The 17,390-nt window shown below is 56.4% G+C and overlaps 2 protein-coding genes across 8 annotated transcripts; one reads left to right on the top strand and one right to left on the bottom strand.

Moving 5' to 3' along the window:
- The first annotated feature begins 1,035 nt into the window (after positions 1 to 1,035).
- Positions 1,036 to 7,397, top strand: LOC149521847 (protein CFDP2-like). The gene is made up of 2 exons (XM_089772732.1): positions 1,036 to 1,931; positions 7,379 to 7,397. Exons 1-2 carry the CDS (start codon positions 1,036 to 1,038, stop codon positions 7,395 to 7,397), a joined length of 915 nt encoding a protein of 304 aa, XP_089628858.1.
- LOC102445912 (CD276 antigen homolog) lies at positions 7,154 to 16,182 on the bottom strand. 7 transcript variants are annotated; one of them, XM_089772457.1, is made up of 8 exons: positions 16,004 to 16,182; positions 14,896 to 15,035; positions 14,415 to 14,560; positions 14,085 to 14,185; positions 10,141 to 10,324; positions 9,176 to 9,458; positions 8,063 to 8,356; positions 7,154 to 7,832 (listed from the first exon to the last, which is right to left on the bottom strand). In XM_089772457.1, the coding sequence occupies exons 6-8, from the start codon at positions 9,450 to 9,452 to the stop codon at positions 7,585 to 7,587; spliced, it is 819 nt and encodes a 272-aa protein (XP_089628583.1). In that variant the 5' UTR covers positions 9,453 to 9,458; positions 10,141 to 10,324; positions 14,085 to 14,185; positions 14,415 to 14,560; positions 14,896 to 15,035; positions 16,004 to 16,182; the 3' UTR covers positions 7,154 to 7,584. The 7 variants fall into 7 exon arrangements, with proteins under 7 accessions (XP_089628583.1, XP_089628580.1, XP_089628582.1 ...); XM_089772454.1 differs by having other exon boundaries at positions 7,156 to 7,832; positions 9,176 to 9,529; XM_089772456.1 differs by lacking the exon at positions 14,085 to 14,185 and having other exon boundaries at positions 7,156 to 7,832; positions 9,176 to 9,529.
- Between the last annotated feature and the right edge of the window lie 1,208 nt (positions 16,183 to 17,390).

Raw genomic sequence — 17,390 nt, 5'->3', positions numbered from 1 at the left:
CTCTTACCCACATGATGTCAGGGGCTCTCTGTGAGGTCATCACCTCCCCACCACCTTCGACCAATAGGCTGAGGTTCTGCTAATGGTCTTTGTGATGTCACAGCCACACCCACCACTCAACTGCGGGGCTAGTGTCCTGCCAAGGTTGTCATAGCCAGGGGTGGTAGTGGGGATAAGCTCCCACTGTCTATAAAGTACCCCTATACGGCGTGCGTCTCCAATAGCCTCTGACAACCAAGTCCAGCTCCTGGCCTTCACGTGCGGTTTAGCTTGTAAACCCGGCGGAACTGTTTTAACTGACAGGAGAAGGGGCGCAGGCGGGTCACTGGCGCCTTATAACCAGTTGCTTCGGGGAGATGATACTCGTCAGCCTAGGAAGGCAGTTCATCTAGGGGAAGGAAAACCCTGATTTTAAACCTCCGCTGCCTTGCGGCTATATTCTTCCATGGAAAAGGCTTCAGGAGTAAACCATGAGGAAAAATCCGGAGTCGGAGTCCCTAAGGCAGTTCGACGCTGCTTGCAGCCTCGCTCTGGCAACTCCTGCGACGGCGCCGATGCCAAACTGTAGCAGCCCTGCTGTTCCTTTGGATCCATCGACGACGTGGAGAGGGGGGACCCGCTACGTGGGCAATAGCCTGTTCCTCCATATTACATCGCCCTGGCTAGTATCCGACTACCAACATATCTCGCAACCCTGGAGAGGACACTCCAGCCTCGCTAGCGCTACTAGCGCGGAAACAACACGGGGAGCAACAGTTTACCGGTTATAAGCCACAGCTCAATTGGCGTAGAGCATGGCGCCAGGGGTTGTTCCCGACGGTGGGAGGGATCTTCGGGTCTCACTGGGCAGTTACCGCCCGCCTCAAGCTGGGCAGCCCCCAGACAGTCAGGTACTGCCCCGCCACAGTCTGCTTTCCTCACTGGGTGCATGGGGATTAGGAACATTCCGAACGGCAGGCTGCAACCATCGCACCAGGCAACAAAACACTGAGAAAGAGACCACCTCTTAAACTGGGATGTTGGAATGTCTGTACAATGTTGACGGGCCTCTCCGAAGACGTACGGGACATTGACGACCTACGAAAGACAGCAGTCATCAACAACGAACTTCTGAGGCTGAACGTAGACATCGCCGCCCTACAGGAAACACGATTGGCAGACTCAGACATTCTGAAAGAAAAAGACTACACCTTCTACTGGCAGGGAAAGGCCCCAGACGAGCCCAGACAGCATGGCGTAGCTTTCGCGGTGAAAAATAGCCTACTGAGTATGGTGGAACCAGGCAGTAATGGCTCAGAACGACTCCTCACCCTTCGTCTCAACACCACCACAGGCCCTATCACCCTCGTCAGCGTATACGCCCCAACTCTGAACGCAACATTGGAAACTAAAGACCGGTTCTATGAGAACCTAACATCTGTCATCAACAGCATCCCCGACAAGGAACAACTCATCCTTCTGGGTGACTTCAATGCCAGAGTAGGTGCGGACAATGACTCATGGCCTTCGTGCCTTGGAAAATTTGGCGTCGGCAAAATGAACGAGAACGGCCAACGCCTGCTCGAGCTCTGCGCTTTCTACAACCTGTGCATTGCCAACTCATACTTCCAGACCAAGCCCCAGCATAAGGTCTCCTGGCGACATCCGCGCTCGAAACACTGGCACCAGTTGGACCTTATACTAGTTCGTCGCTCAGCTATCAATTGCGTCCTGCACGTACGCTCTTATCACAGCGCTGACTGCGACACAGTCCACTCCTTAATGTGCTGCAAGATCAGGCTGAACCCGAAGAGGTTTCATTGTTCAAGGAAACAAGAAAATCCTCGCATCGACGTCAGCAAGATGTCGCAGCCTGACCTGACGCAGAAATTCGCAGAAGCGCTTGAGAAGGAACTTGACGCCACACAGACAGGAGACTCTGCCATGGAAAAGTGGGAAACACTGCGGAACATAATGCACCGCACTGCCCTGGCAACCTTTGGAAAGAGGACCACAAAGACTGGTTTGAAGCAAAGTCCTCTGTGATGATTCCAGTCATAGAAGCCAAGCGTGCCGCCCTGGCAGAATACAAGCGGTCACCAAGCCAGAGGAACCTACAAATTCTCAGGGATACTAGGAGCAAGGCTCAACAGGTTGCCAGACACTGTGCGAACGAATATTGGCAGCAGCTCAGCAATGACATCCAGAAAGCAGCCATATCAGGGAACACAAGAGGCATGTACGACAGCATCAAGAAAGCGCTGGGCCCTACCAAGAGCAAAACAGCACCCCTCAAGTCATCTACTGGAGAAATAATCTCCGACAAGCAACAACAGTTGGGGAGATGGGTGGAACACTACTCCGACCTCTACTCCAGACGGAATACGGTGACCTCCGCAGCATTAGATGCCATTGAATGCCTGCCAACCATGGAAGAACTTGATGCAGAGCCAACAGTAGAAGAGTTCAGCAAGGCTGTTGATAAACTGGCCTCAAGAAAAGCCCCCGGCAGCGACGGGATTCCTCCAGACCTGCTGAAACAGTGCAAGTGTTCCCTACTGCACCCTCTTCACAAAGTGCTCTGTCAGTGCTGGAAAGAAGGAGCCGTACCGCAGGATATGCGGGATGCTAAGATCGTCACCCTCTACAAGAATAAGGGCAAGAGAAGTGATTGCAACAACTACAGAGGCATCTCCCTTCTTAGCATCGTAGGCAAAGTATTTGCTAAGGTCATTTTGACCCGACTGCAGAAGCTGGCTGAACGTGTCTACCCGGAGTCACAGTGTGGTTTCCGCGCAGAACGGTCAACCGTAGACATGATTTTCTCCCTACGACAACTCCAGGAGAAGTGTAGAGAACAGCAGATGCCCCTGTACGTCTCCTTCATTGATCTCACCAAAGCCTTTGACCTGGTCAGCAGAGACGGACTCTTCAAAATCCTTCACAAGATCGGCTGCCCACCAAAACTGCAGAGTTTGATTGAATCCTTCCACACAGACATGAAGGGAACAGTGCAGTTTAACGGCAGTTGCTCCGAGCCTTTCAGCATCAGCAGCGGCGTCAAGCAAGGCTGCGTTCTTGCCCCCACATTGTTTGGGATCTTCTTTGCCCTGCTCCTCAAGCATGCCTTCGGCTCAGCAACGGAAGGAATCTACTTCCGCACCAGATCGGACGGCAAGCTATTCAATCTCTCTCGCCTCAAAGCCAAGACGAAGATACGCGAGACGCTGATCAGGGACATGATATTTGCCGACGACGCAACAGTCGTCACACATACCCAGGAAGAACTACAGTCGCTGATGAGCCGTTTTTCCATGGCCTGCAAAGACTTTGGGCTGACTATCAGTTTGAAAAAAACAAACGTCCTAAGCCAGGACACTGTCACTCCACCAGCCATCACAGTAGACGACTACCAGCTTGACGTCGTCCACCAGTTCACGTATTTGGGCTCCACCATCACCGATAATCTCTCCCTTGACGCTGAGCTCAACAAGCGGATCAGGAAGGCAGCCTCTACTTTAGCCTGCCTGACAACCCGAGTGTGGACCAACCCCAGGCTGACAACCGCAACAAAGATGGCAGTGTACAACGCCTGCGTCATCAGCACCCTGCTGTACGGGAGCGAGACATGGACCACATACGCGAGACAAGAGCGGAGACTGAACGCCTTCCATCTACGAGGTCTGCGCCGCATCCTGGGCATTACCTGGCAAGACAAAGTCTCCAACCTCGAAGTTCTGACTCGAGCCGGCCTCCCCAGCATGTACACCATGCTCCGACAATGTCGCCTGCGTTGGCTTGGCCATGTACGCCGCATGGAGGATGGGAGGATCCCAAAGGACATCCTCTACGGGGAACTGGCATCTGGGAAGAGAACCACAGGGCGCCCGAACCTGCGATTTAAAGATGTCGTGAAGAGGGACATGAAAGCCATCGACATAAACACGCAGTCCTGGGAAGACCTCGCAGCAGACCGCCCGAAGTGGAGGGGCACCCTGACCACACAGCTCAAGTCAGGCGAAACGAACATGATGCGTGCATCAGAAGAAAAGCGAGCCCGCAGGAAGTTACGCAACAACAACAGCCAGGGAACCACCTACAGCTGCGACTTCTGCGGCAAAGAATGCCTGTCCTGGATTGGCCTTTTCAGCCACCAACGACGCTGTCCCCGACGCTGTCCCAGACAATCCGACACGAACCAAGACGAGAACTAGGATACGTCATCCATGGTCAACTGACCAACGGAGGCCAACAGTGTCCTGCCCCTAGCCAGCCTCACTGGAGGTTTCAGCTGCTCCCTGTGGATCCCCCACTCCCCCCCCTCCCCGCAAGGAGCCTTCATTCGAGGACCCAAGCCAGGCTCAGTAACACAACAGAGGCTGCTCCCTGCCACACTCCATTGTTCATACATTAGTAGATTGGTGAATATTTGTGCTTTATTTCTCGCATGAATTGCTCTGCTTTCAGCTTCCAGCCACTGCGTCTGTCTGCTCGATTGCACAGCCCTTTGATACCTGCTGTTTTCTCTCCGGGAAGACACGTCAACACTTCAATAAAGTCACCTTTCAATCTTCTTTGTATAGCCAAGCAGACTGAGCTTTTTCAGTACCTCACTAGAAGGTATTTTTCTCCAGCCCTCGAAACATTAGGTGTCTCTTTGCTGCCTGTGATGGGCAGACCAGGCCCTGAGGCCAGAAAAGAGCATAGAGGAGTCCTCTAAGGAGTCTAGATGGGCTGCAGCCAATCAGGGGCCAGGAAAGCCAAGAGGAAGCTAGAGGACCAGAGTCAGCTCAGTTGCAATTGAGCCCTGAAGGAGAGAAGAGCAGGAGTAGGTGAGGGTGGGGAGCAACTGGCTGGCTGGCTGAGGAAGCGGCAGCACAATGGACAGCTCCCAGTGGAGAGATGCTGCGAGACTGAAGGACTGGAAGACAAAGCCCCAAGGGTCTGTCTACACAGCACACTCACTTCAAAACAAGCTAGTTTGGATTTTTTTTTCTGAAATGGCTTATTTCAAACTAGCACGTCTACACTACAGGGAAGCCTCAAAATGAGTCCGAGGTTGGCTCCCCTACTGTGGACACGCTACCTCGGTTTAGAGCCCCAGGAGGCGCTGGAGAGAAGCTACTCTGAGTGGGGGAGGAGCCATTTTGAAATAGCCGCAGTGGAGCGTGCACACGACGGCTGTTCCAAAATCGCTATGTCAGAAGAGACGTTATTTCTCCTGGAATGAGGTTTGTAGATTTCGAAGTAAGCCGTCCGTTGCTTCGAAATGATTTTGAAAGAACGGAATTGCTGTGTCGTCGCTCGCACGGTTATTTCGAAATAACTGTCCTGCGTAGACGCACCCAAGATAGGGGCGAGGGAATTGTCTCCAGGAGGAGGAGCCCTGGAGGCACCACTCTTGATGGGAGTGGGGAGAATGAACCGAGAGACACTCCACAGGGGGCACCGGGATGGGCCCGTTAGACGTGTACCCAGGGAGGTGTTTGTGATACAGCGGGTGGGACTCGGCAGAGGGCTGAGTTGCCCAAGAGACGTTGGACTAACAAACTGAGGCAGTGCAGACACACGCCCTGGGCCAGATGGGAGCACTCGTGGGAGGGGACGGCTCCACATGAGCACCGGTTTCCCCAGTGCCGCTTGCCCCCTGCCCTTGTTGCTGCCTCCAGTATGAAGGCAGCAACGCAGCGAGGCAGGCAAGAGCCGGTGCTCATGGGGAGCCGTGACAGTCGGCTCCCTGCGAGTACCAGCTCCCGCCTGCCCCCGCGTGTAAACATAAGCACATTACCAAAATACACCGTTGTGAACTCCCCTAGAGTAGATGATCACAAGGGTCCCTTCGGCAGAGTCGCAAATCGGATGCTAATCTGCATCCCTGGAGAGAACCCCAGGCGAGATTGTTTAGTGCGTTGGATTTCAACATCGTCACCTGTGGCCCCTACACATTTCAAATAGATGTGAGGTCCCCATGGGTATTTTCAGCTTCCTCACTGGCCTGCCCAGAGCACAGGCTAAAAGCCATGGGTGTGGTCAGTCGTTTGGCTCAAGAGACCCAATGCCAGTGACACTCAGGTTTATTAATAAGCACAGGAGAGAGGTTCTCAACTCCAGCAAGCCCTGAAGAGCTGTCCCCTGTAGCCACTTTCCAGGTGCCCTCCGCAGAAGATTTGCCCCCGGCGCGCACATTCCAGCGAGGATCACTGATTCTGTTTCACGCCTGACGTGTTTCTTTCCACGTCACTAAAACTGCCCCTCACTTTGTCCCAGTTCTCCAACTTGTTCTCTTCCTCCCTCACCTGCGTGCGGGACCAGCCTCCCAGGGCGGTGCAGGAACGCTGCTTCCCCAGCCTGTTCTAAGGCGGGGAACGAGCGTATCTTCCTTTGGATAGATATCTGCTCTATTGGCTCCGCTCAACGGCTTGTTTCAGAACAAAGGCGGGGAGTTCTGGGCTGATTGGCAGAAGGGACCAGGGATTGGGATCGGGTCCAGGCCAGCTTAGTCTACAGCATGGCTACAGGAGTGGGAGAAGCAGCAGGAAGTTGGGGTGGGGATATGGGAGTGAGCCTGGGGCAGAGGGAACCGGACAGGAAGGTGCTTCCTGCCTGATCACACCAGTTCCTAGTGGCACCTTGACCCAAGGCCAGGCACATGGCAGATGCTCCAGCCATTCTCTATTCTACACAAAGGCATGGACTTCCTAATTTCCCTGGGAGCACCTGACTTGCACTCTGCCCTAGGCCCTGCCCCCACTTCCACCAAAGCCCCACCCCTTCCTGTCATACCCTGCCTCTTCCCTCTCAGCCCACCCCCTCTGCCTCAGTGCCTCCTGCCCACAGAGAACAGCTGACTGCAGCCGGTGGGAGCGGCTGAGATGGAAGGGGAGGAGCTGAGCCGCACAGGGGGGGTGCTCCATGGAGTTAGCACCTAAGCGCCCAGGCCCCGATCAGCTGGGCACAGGGGTTGTGAATCCTGAGTCCCTTCTGTAGGACGGGGAATTCTGGGTTCTTCTCCTTCCCCACCCCCACCCCATCCCTTCCCCCTCAGGACCAGAGCAAGCTGGGGATCCTGCCACAGCCCCTCCCATGCCCTAGATCACACCAGTGTGGTTCTGCTCCCAGAACCTCCATACCAGGGGCACTGAGAGGCCCACATCAAGTCGCCCCCTTGCTGAGCTAAAATGCTCCAGCTCCTGATGTCCCTGCAAGGCATAGGGTCGTGGATTTCAAGGCCAAAGATGAACATATTTAATGACACAAATAATAAATAACAATGAACGACAACCTGAACTAAACCTCACTTGGAAACTCAGCAGCCATCCTGGCATAATACATCAGCAGCGTTACATCAGTAGTGTTACATCAGTAGTGTTACATGAGAAGCGTTATCCCCATTTTACAGGCCAGAGACCCTGCGGTGACTCTGCGAGAAGATGGGGTTGGTCTCCCAGCTCTTGGCCAAGGTCCAGGGCAGCAGGCAGAGGAGCATGGCTGGATGGTAGAGCCAAGCAGTGTGAATTGTCCTAGCTCCTCCCAGGGCTCAGTTGCTGTGAGATAACAGAGCCCGCTTGGTGCTGATGGTGACTCCAGCTCTGCCCAGCCAGTCCCCTAGGTCTCAGCCCCGGCTGGCTGCTCATGGCCAGCGGGGCCGACTTGTCCTGAGCTGAGCCCAGCTGGGACCAGGCAAGAGGCCTCTTTAGGTTCTTCCTGCTCAGCCTTCCTCCGGGAGCAGGAGCCAACTGGGCCTTGGCGGAGATGGCAGAGAAACACAGAGACCAGCAGGAGGAGGAAGAGGCAGGCAGCACAGAGAACAGCCAGGCGGCTCCCCAGGCAGGAGGCTGGGGGACCCAGGATCCCTGCAACAGAGAGAGGACATGGGACGGCCTCTCAAGGCAGGGGCGAGTGCTTTGAGAAAGGGGCAGGGCCCAATCGCATTGGCTGGACAGATCTACCAATGGGAGCACTAGACTGAGGGAGATGGATGGGGCTCCCCTGTCCTGGTTGGTTCCCCCCCCACACACACACTCTCTTTCAGGGTCTGCGAGGCTGCACTGCTCCTGGGGGCTGGACCCCCCACCCAACTCACCTGGGCTCAGCTCCAGGCTCAGGGGCCGGGTGATCGGCACTCCCAGCACACGAGGGGTTAACATGAAGGTCAGCTGGGCGCTGCGAGTCTCAGGCGGCACCGTGACCCAGCTGGTGACGTGGTACAGGCCCTGTTCATCCGCCCGCTGCTCCGTGGTGCTCTCTGCCATGATGTCCTTGCCTGCCTCGTCCAGCCACCGCACTGTGGCTGCGGGGTACCCGCCCCCTGTGCAGGCGGTCAGCCTGAGCCCGGCGCTGGAGAGGCTGACATTCAGATGGGGCTCGCTGAACGGGGCTGGAGAAGGAACGTGGGGGCAGATTTAGGCAGGGGGCTTGGATTTGGGCCCCGCCGTGTCCTGCCCTGGGCTCTGTGAACACGGCAGTGCTGTAACGCGGCAGTGCAGCCATTCCCTCACGTGCTAAGAAAACCAACTCCCTGCACCGGGAGCCCATTTACTGGTGCGTTACTGCACCGTCCCCAGCTGCGCGCCGAGGGGGGCGTTTTCACACCCCTGGGCGAAGTTACAGCACAGCAAAGTGGCCACACAGACAAGCCCCGCATTGACTCCCAGAATCACGGCAAATGGGAGCTGCAGGGGCGGAGCCTGCAGGAGAGGGCAGCGGCCGGACAGAGCTCCACGATGCACGGCTTGTGGCCGCAATGAGGCTCGGGGAGAGGGGGGAGAAGAGAACGGCAGCGTGTGGAGCTGCCCCTCATCCCAACCACCAGGCAGAGCTGGCCCCGTACTCAGCACACAGGCACTTCAGAGGCTGCAGCCCAAGCCCCTCCTGAGCCCCAGGCCTAGGCTGCAGCCTGAAGCACCGCTCTGAATTCGGGCCGGGGGGCGGCGCTGAGCAAGTGTGCACAGCAACAGCGAGTTTCTGTGGGACTGCGGAGCTGACACACTGCCCCCATCCCCTACCCTGGAAGCAGCCCAGCCTAGCGCAGTGTTGATAAAATACCACCTGCACGATGAGGGAGGCTTGGACCTGAGCTCTCAGAGTCCGAGCGCAGAGAGCTCTGGGCGGCAATTACATAGTAAAGCACCCTGCAGCCCCCAGCTGAGGGCATGGAGAAGGCCCCATCCCAGGACCCAGCGTTCCCGGCACTCACCTGCCACTCGCAGCTCCCAGTTCTCAGTCCTGCTGCCCTGCTCCGAGGCAACATGGCAGCAATAGACGCCCTCGTCCTGCGTGCGGACGCCCCTCAGCACCAGGGATGCATTCCCCCGGGCCAGCCCCTCGGCATCCAGCCACGTCCGGTTCCGATAAGCCGCATCCTGTCTCTCCAGCTGGTCCTTCCCATAGTAGTAACTATGAACCACCCGGGGCTCTGCCCTCGCCTGCTCCAGCTCCTTCTGCCAGGTGAGGGTCAGACGATCAAGGTTCATCCTGGGCTGGGAGGGGAAGAGGCAGCTCAGGGTGACGTCCCCCCCGAAGTGAGCTACCACGTCTGGTACTGACTGCACTGCAGGGAGCAGGAAACATGGAGTAGTGAGTTTTAGGGTAAGAAACTCCAGTGACCCAGCAGGGGGCACCATGGGGAGCCAGGTGGGACTGTCGGCCTCAGAGATGTTCCTGGCTACTCCAGCCTAGCCCAGTAGGGGGCATTGTGGGAGGTGGGATGGATCTGCCATCAATGGGAGGATCTTCTCAGCTACCCCAGTTCCAGTATGGTCCAGCAGGGGGCACGGTGGAGAGTGGGGTAGGAGTGCTAGCCCTGGGAGGAGCTCCCAGCAACCCCAGCCCCAGCCTGGCCCAGCAGGGGGTGCTGTGGGGAGTGGAGTGGGAGTGCTAACCAGGGGCAGAGCTCCCAGCTACCCCAGTCCCAGGTTGGCCCAGCAGGGGGTGCTGTGGGAGTGGAGTGGGAATGCTAGCCGTGGGAGGCGCTCCAAGCTGCCCCAGTCCCAGCTTGGCCCAGCAGGGGGCGCTGTGGGAGTGGGGTGGGAATGCTAGCCGTGGGAGGCGCTCCAAGCTGCCCCAGTCCCAGCTTGGACCAGCAGGGGGCGATATAGGGACTGGGGCAGAGCTCACTCCAGCTGTGATGCACAAGGTGCTGAGGGTGACACATCCCATTACCTGTTCCCATGATCAGAACTGGGAAGTGCAGCCAGTACACGAGGAACATCTTCATGGCTGTTGCAGGCAGCAGGTGCCTAGTGAGTAAGGGTCAGGACTCCTGGGTTCAAATCCTTGCTCCACCACAGACAACTATCTGCACCTAGGATGTGGCATGTCCTCCTCTGGGCCTCAGTTTCCCCATCTGCAACAGGGGAACACCAAGCTGCCCAGTGTCTCGTTCACTGCCCGATCGCTTCAGGCCCAGCCAGTGCATGTGATTTCAACTGCTCAGCGTTGTTCCTGTCAGATCATTTTGTGCCAGGGCAGGGGTGAAAGTAAATCACATTTCTTACAGGTACTGTTGCATTGCACCCTTGGGAGGGACTTAGGGCAGGGGCATGAGAGGTTGTGATAGGGCAGTATCTGTAAGAAATGTAAGTGTGGGCTGGAGTGCAGGGGAGGGGGGGACGGATGGGGGGGACAGGAGCTTGAGGGTGTGGGGAGCTCGGGGTAAAGGGTTGGAGTTTGGGGGTGCAGGAGTCAGAGTTGGGGACTGTGAGGAGGGGCTCAGAGCAGGGAGCTCAGGAGGTGTGGGGTGAGATCTGGGGGGGCAAGAGCACCATTTTGGGAGGGGGGCTGCAGGCTAGCACTTTCCCCTTCCTCCCTGATAGTCAGGGGAAGAAGAGTAGGTAGGACTGCAGGCCCCTCCCCCACCCTCTCAAAATCGCCCGGGGGGGAGGAGGCTCAGGGCTGGGGCAGTTCCAGAAAGGGGGGGTGCACCCCTGTCACTTGTCTGGCAGCCGCGGCCCCTCCTCCTGCACCCGAGCGCCCTGGCCACGGCTCCTTGCCAGAGCAGCGCACCAAGGCACAGCGGCTCATTCTCAGCTCTGGGCCCTTTGCCCTGATTGTAAAGTCATTTTAACTCCGAAAACCCATCAGTGGAATTACATGGGGGGGCTTCAAACAGCCCTTTAACCTGCATCGCAGGGACTGTGCCAGCTCCTCCCCCTGCAGCAGGTGTGGGCAATCATCTTTGGTGTGGGCCACTCCAAGAGTCAAGGGCTGCACTTTTCTGTGGAGGGAGTGCGGGGTCTGGGATGGAGGTCTGAGGAAGTGGGGAGTTTTGAGGATTCAGGGGAGCTGTCTGCAGAGGGACACTCAGTGCCCGGATGTTACTGGTTTAATGTGACAGAGGGGAGGGAGGTTGTTTCAGAGAACAGCCCAGAACTGGAGCCCAGTTACCGGTACCCTGGTGACCCCGGACCTGCTCAGACGACACAACGGCTATGTCTACACTGGCGGGTTCTTGCGCAAGAATCCGCAGCACATACACTGCCCGCCCGCTCTTGCGCCAGAAGATTTACAGTACGGCGTCGGAAGAGAGGGCTTCTTGCGCAAGAGCTATGGTCTTTTCTAATACGTGTAAGCCCTCTTGCACAAGAGAGCAGTGTGGATGTGCAGCAGGGATTTCTTGAGCAAGAAACCCCTATGGCTAAAATGGCCACCAGTAGTTTCTTGTGCAAGAGAGCGTCCACACTGCCATGGATGCTCTTGTGCAAAAGCACATGGCAGTGTGGACGTGTTCTTGCACAAGAACCCTTGCACAAGATGTTCTTGCACAAGAACCTGCCAGTGTAGATATAGCCAACCAGTCCCGGCCAGAGGACAGACAATGGGCTGCAGAGAGAAGACCCCAGGGACCGACCCATCTGGTCCCAGCGAGGGGCGAACATTGGACAGAGGAGAGAAGAAGTGGAGAAGAGAGGGGCCCAGGTGATCCTCTTACCTGGAGAGAGACAATGGCCGGGAAGGGGCTGTTGCTAAGGATATTGGAGGCTCTGCTGGGAGACTGCTGGGCGGTTTGAGACAGAAAGCAGAACAGGCAGGACTCACTGGCTGCAGGAGAGACTGATATGTGGGGCTGAGGGCCCAGCCCTACAGGCCTGACAGATCCTTTCCTGTGTTCAAAGCTCAATAAACCCTCTTGGCTGAGAGTCGCTCTGCTCCAGAGAACAGGGGGGCGCTATTCCCTCTGGGAGTGGAAGCCCCAGGGGTCTAGAGGGAGGGGACCCCCTGAAGGGGCTCACGGAGGCAGGCGGCTGAAGGCCCTGAGAGATGCTGTCCTGGAGGCGGAGGGGCTGACCCCCCCAGGTGAGAGTGGGCCCCCCAGGAGAGGGTCACTGCAGTGGAGCGGGCTCCCTGAGAAGGGGCTGCTACGCTGAAGAGGGGGGTCGCGCCCAGGGCCGAGGGGCCAAGTGCGGGCACGACCTGTGAGCCGTGACAGGAGGTTGGGTGCAGAAGGGCACACGGGGTAAGGGACTCAGTGCAGGAGACGGTGTGAGGTCTGACAGTGTTTGGGTGGAGGAGGGGGTTGTGACCTGGGGCAGAGGGTTTGGCTGGTGACCTGGGAGAGGAAGTTGGGGGGCAGGTAGGGCTGCCAGGTGTCCGGTATTGACCTGGACAGTCCGCTATTTTCGCCTCCTGTTCAGTAAAAAAAATCATAAAATAACGGACACCTGAAATGTCGGGTATTTTCTGGGATTTTTCCCTGCCAGGAGGCGAAAATACCGGACACCTGGCAACCCTATGAAACACTCGACAACTGGTCGTCCCCCCCTTCTGCCCCCGGACCCCCGACCACGGACCCTCTGCTTACCTGGGGGGGGAGTTCAATCAATAAAACAAGATGGCCACCTGCAAAAAGACCTGAAGCAAGGGGAAGCAATGCCTCCCCTCTCTCAGTTAAAGGGGCCATGCTGTTTTGACGCTGTTTTATTTTATTTATTCATTTATTTATTTATTTATTTATTTTTTGTTCCAGCAAGGGGTGAACATTTGACATTCCTCCTCCTCCTTCCCCCCCCCTCAGGAATGGTGTGGGCCTAAGGGGGGGGGTGCACACACTCCCCCTCCCCCTCAGGAATGTTTTTTTTTGCTTAATAACTTTCAGAGTCCTTTTTTTTCCCCCTCAACATCTTTGGTCTTCCCCCTTCCTCCCTCCCTCCCAGGTGGTTTTTTTTTGGGGAGGGAGGGCAATATTTTTGGTTAAACCATCTGGCAACCCTAGTGGCGGGGGTGCCAGAGGCAGGCTCTGGCTGGGAGGTGCCTACCTAAGAACTCAAGGCAGGCTGGGCTCCCTACCTGCTGTAGCCCCAGCCAGCTTGAAAATACAGGCTGCTCCCTCCATGTGGCTTTCAACTCTGGCAGGGGGAAGAGGCTTGCAGTGCCCCACCCTCCTCCCAGGCCAATCACTCAGCTCCTATTAGCTGGTTGTTTCTGGGCTGGGGGCAGGGAGATCACACAAAACTTCCCCCCTCCCAGCAGAGCAGCCTCTTCATAACAGCGAGTGTTTATGGCTTGCCCGGATCTGGCCTCTCCAGAGCTCAGCCCTGGGCAGCCGAGGCCAGAGGTGCCCCCCTCTGCTGAGACCCAGCTTGGCTGCCGGTCACTCTGCAAGGGCCCTGCCGTGGTTACAGCAGCGTCAGGCCCAAGCCGGGCCTCTAGAAGCAATGCCTGTGCCACGGATTCCCGGGAGCCCCACCTGGAAATTCCCCGCTGGCTCAGCAGCCTTGCACAGCTGTGCCTGTGGAGAGGGGCTCGAGCGGCTGCTGACCAGCGCCAGAGAGGGGCCAGCAAGCGCCCAGGACCCTGGTTCGGAGCTGGAAACCCGGGGAACACGGCTGTGGGGCTGGAAGGACTGAGGCTGGGGTGGGGCTGAGTTGTGGGGAGCTTTTGCCAGGCCTGTGGGTTCTCAGGTTAAAGAGGCGTGGGGCTTGCTCAGCAGCTGTCTGGTCACTCGGCGCTGCGGCAATTTCACCGGCCCAGCCCTCCGAGAGGAAGCCAAGGCCTGGCGCTGGGCCGGTGAGGCTGTCTGGGAGTAGCCCCAGCCAGGTAGGCAGGGGACTGTGTAGCCACACGGGAGAGAGACGTGGCGCATGGAGGGGGAAAGCAGGTGCAGGTACCTCAAACTGCAATGCTCCCTTTCCAGGGGCTGGTTTGTCTCCGCTGCTGCCATCCCCTTCTCACGGCTCTCAGCTGCACCTTGGTCCGTCATGCTCATTAGCTAAAACAACAGCATAGGCCTGACTATCACATAAGCGGTAACCATGGCACCAGCTGAGAGCTTCAGACATCCAGGCTCCCCTGGGTAGTAAGGCAGCCTTGCTGGGGAAACGGAGGCAGGAGTGGCCCCTAAAACACCGCGATTCAGGGACAGCTCTCTGCATCCACAGCCACATGCTCCCCCAGGCCAGGGAAAATCCGAAACAACCTCCCTTTGCCCCTAATCCTACCTCTCTTCACTCTTCCTCCTAGATGAACTGGCCCAGGAGAAAAGAAGGCTGGACGGCAGGTGCAGTCAATAGAAGTCTGCATCTTCCTCTCTGCACCCTAACATCGTTGGGGCCTTTCCACCATCTCCAGGCAAAGAGTCCCACAGCTTGATTGAAGAAATATTTTCATTTAAATCTGCTGCCTATACAATTTCAGTGGATCGGCTTCTTGTGTTATGTTAGTGAAGGAGTAAATAATGTTTCCTGATTCTATTCTTCCACACCATTCATGATATGCTAGACCCCTAACATATCCCCCCAGATGTCAGTCATTTCTTTTCCAAGTTGAAAAGTCCCTCTCTTGTTAATCTCGCCTCATATGGAAGCTGTTCCAAACCCCTAATCATTTCTGTTGTCTTGGATGTTCCTTTTCCAAATCCAAGATAGCTTTATTTAGATGGGGTGACCAGATCTGCATACAGCATTGAAGATGTGGCCTTACCGTGACTTTATACTGAGGCAATATGGTATTTTCTGTCTTATTCTGTTCCTTTCATAATGATTCCTACGCAGGCTGCGCTGATCGCTGCCGATTCTCCACTGGAGCCTGAGTTGTTTACAGGGCAGGGCTGAGCCAGGTGGCTGGGAGTGGGGCAGGGTGGGGAGAAAGCGTGGGAGTTAGCAGAGCCCTGACAGGTGCCAATATTGACTTTATATCGGCGAGGATCTGCAGACACGGCTGCAGATAGCACTGGCTCATTTGTATGGATACGGACGCAGATACATGATTGTGCATCTGCGCAGGGCTCTGGGTGCTAGCGCTTTTGGCTGAGTTGCTGGGAAACCGTGGGGCCGGGCAAGACGAGACGTTGTGCCTGGCATGCTCCAGGGTGCCAGTTCCAGGCAAGCAGAAGGGCAGGGGAGAGCGACAGAACATGTTAGCGCTGCCGTTCTGCTGGGGAGATATAACCCGGCTCTGTGACTAGCCCCACTGCAAACCATTAACCATGTGTGTGTCTGTACGTCTGTCCTTCCTGCTGCCCCCCTGCTGGAAAGTCCCATGTGCTGACCTTGCCTGACCCAATGCATCAGCCCCACCCACGAGGGCCTCGTGCCCAACAGGTTCCTGCCTATCAGTGCGAGCCCAGCGCTACCAGTCTGTGATCACCGCCCCAGCCTGCGTGCTCCATGGGGCACTGGGGGCCTTGCTGGCTTTTTCCTGAGGCATTATTTGGAACTTGGGGGCCAGTTATTTCCAGCCCTTTCTCCAGTGTCTCAGAATGGGGGGGATGATATTGCGCAGACCCAGAGATACTCATACAGATGAAAACGCCCCTGCTAAGTGAACGTCCCCTTTGGCCTCTCCTAAAACCTTCAGCCCCCCTTCCCAGCTGCCCCCGAAATCCCAGGAAGGTTCAATAGCAGCTGGAATGGGGAGAGGCAGAGAGCGGCTACCCCAGTTTGGGCACCACATGCTAGATGTGACAGCAAGTGCAGGTGTAGGTGTTGGCTGCTGTTCTCAGTTACCTCCCCCGGGGCCTCCTATGAACCGCCATCAGCCCAGGGCTCCTTCCCCCCCCCCCCCCCCCCCCCCCCGTCTCCAACAGTACCTGGCTTCCAAGGCAACACACAGAACAGGGCGATTTTCAAGTGATCCCGCCCCGGGGCCAGCCCCAGCTTCTCGCGCTCTGGTTCTCTGTCCTCTGCAATTGCCCCTTCGACTGAGCTGGCCTTGGCTTGGAGAGGCCACTCGGCGCTAGTGCTGAAAGAGGATCCCACCACACCCACCCCTTATGCCTTCAGCTTCCCACAGGGAATGTTAATGCCACTGAACTCCAATTGAATCCTGGTCCTTCCCCTACACCAGACAGCTGCTGCACTTCCCTCAGTCCCTGCCCTCCCATTGCTGTCACAAAGGCAGGAAGCTACCCGTCCCACCTTTTCCTAGCAGGCCTTGCAGTGAAGGGAGCTGCTCTAGCCAGGAGTCAGCAGCTGGTGCTGTCACAAACTGCCTTCCAAAGCTTTTTTTAAATTGGATCTTGGGTTGGGATCTGTAGCTACTCTGGATTAACCTCAGTAGTGTAGACGTAGGCTACAGCAGCAGAAAGGGGGTTAGCCATCAGTGTAGGACAATCCTGTGTCTACGGTAGATGTTTGGTCGGGATAGCTACAGTGTTCAGGGTGTGGCTTCTTCAAACTCCTGAGGGCCTTTGCTACATGGACGTAAGTGTGTGAGCGAGAGGCCAGTCTTAGGAAGACATTATGGAAGGGTGTCTGTGGGGGCCATGTAGTTGTGTGAACAGCAGGTCAATTCACTCTCTGCCTTGAAACGTCTCATGGAATCCAAGATTTTCCTGTGGCAGCCACATGAAGGAGAAAAGGCCAAATCTCAGGCTCAGATCCCACCTGAATGCCCAGCCCCGAGCTCGGGAGATGCTCAGGGCCACCCTCCATCTGGGAAGCTGCCAGGCACATCCAAAGAACCCTACGTGGGCTGAAAAAACATGTCCACACGTGGCTTGTCTGTAAGCCAGGCTCACGGCTGGAATGATGCTGCCACTCAATGCGCCAGCCAGGCCTTTGCCAGGGCTCTATGCTCCCTCTGTGCTGGGATGGGGGGAGGGTCACAGGCAGACGCTATCCGGGTCTATGTCCCAACCTGTAACTAGGGTTGCCAGGTGTCCGGTATTCACCTGGACAGTCCGGTATTTTCACCTCCTGTCCAGTAAAAAAATTCAGAGAATGCTGGACACCTGAGATGTCGGGTATTTTCTGATTTTTTTTCCATTCCCCTGTTCCTATCCCTGTGCTCACTCTTAAAGGGGACATGCTGTTTTAATGCTCTTTTATCTTAATTATTTTCTGCTTAATAAGTCTTGGAGTCTTTTTTTTTTTTTTGCTCAACAACTTTGGTCTCCCCCCCCCCCCTTTTTTTCCCGTCAACAGAATTTTTTCCCAGTGGTTTTTTTTTTGTGGGGGGGGAAGTTCAGTATTTTT

Source organism: Pelodiscus sinensis, chromosome 22 (genome assembly GCF_052426305.1).
Source record: "Pelodiscus sinensis isolate ZL-2025 chromosome 22, ASM5242630v1, whole genome shotgun sequence".
Lineage (NCBI taxonomy): Eukaryota > Metazoa > Chordata > Testudines > Trionychidae > Pelodiscus > Pelodiscus sinensis.
The sequence above is the reverse complement of the archived record's forward strand: the minus strand, read 5'-3'. Positions and strand labels throughout refer to the sequence as shown.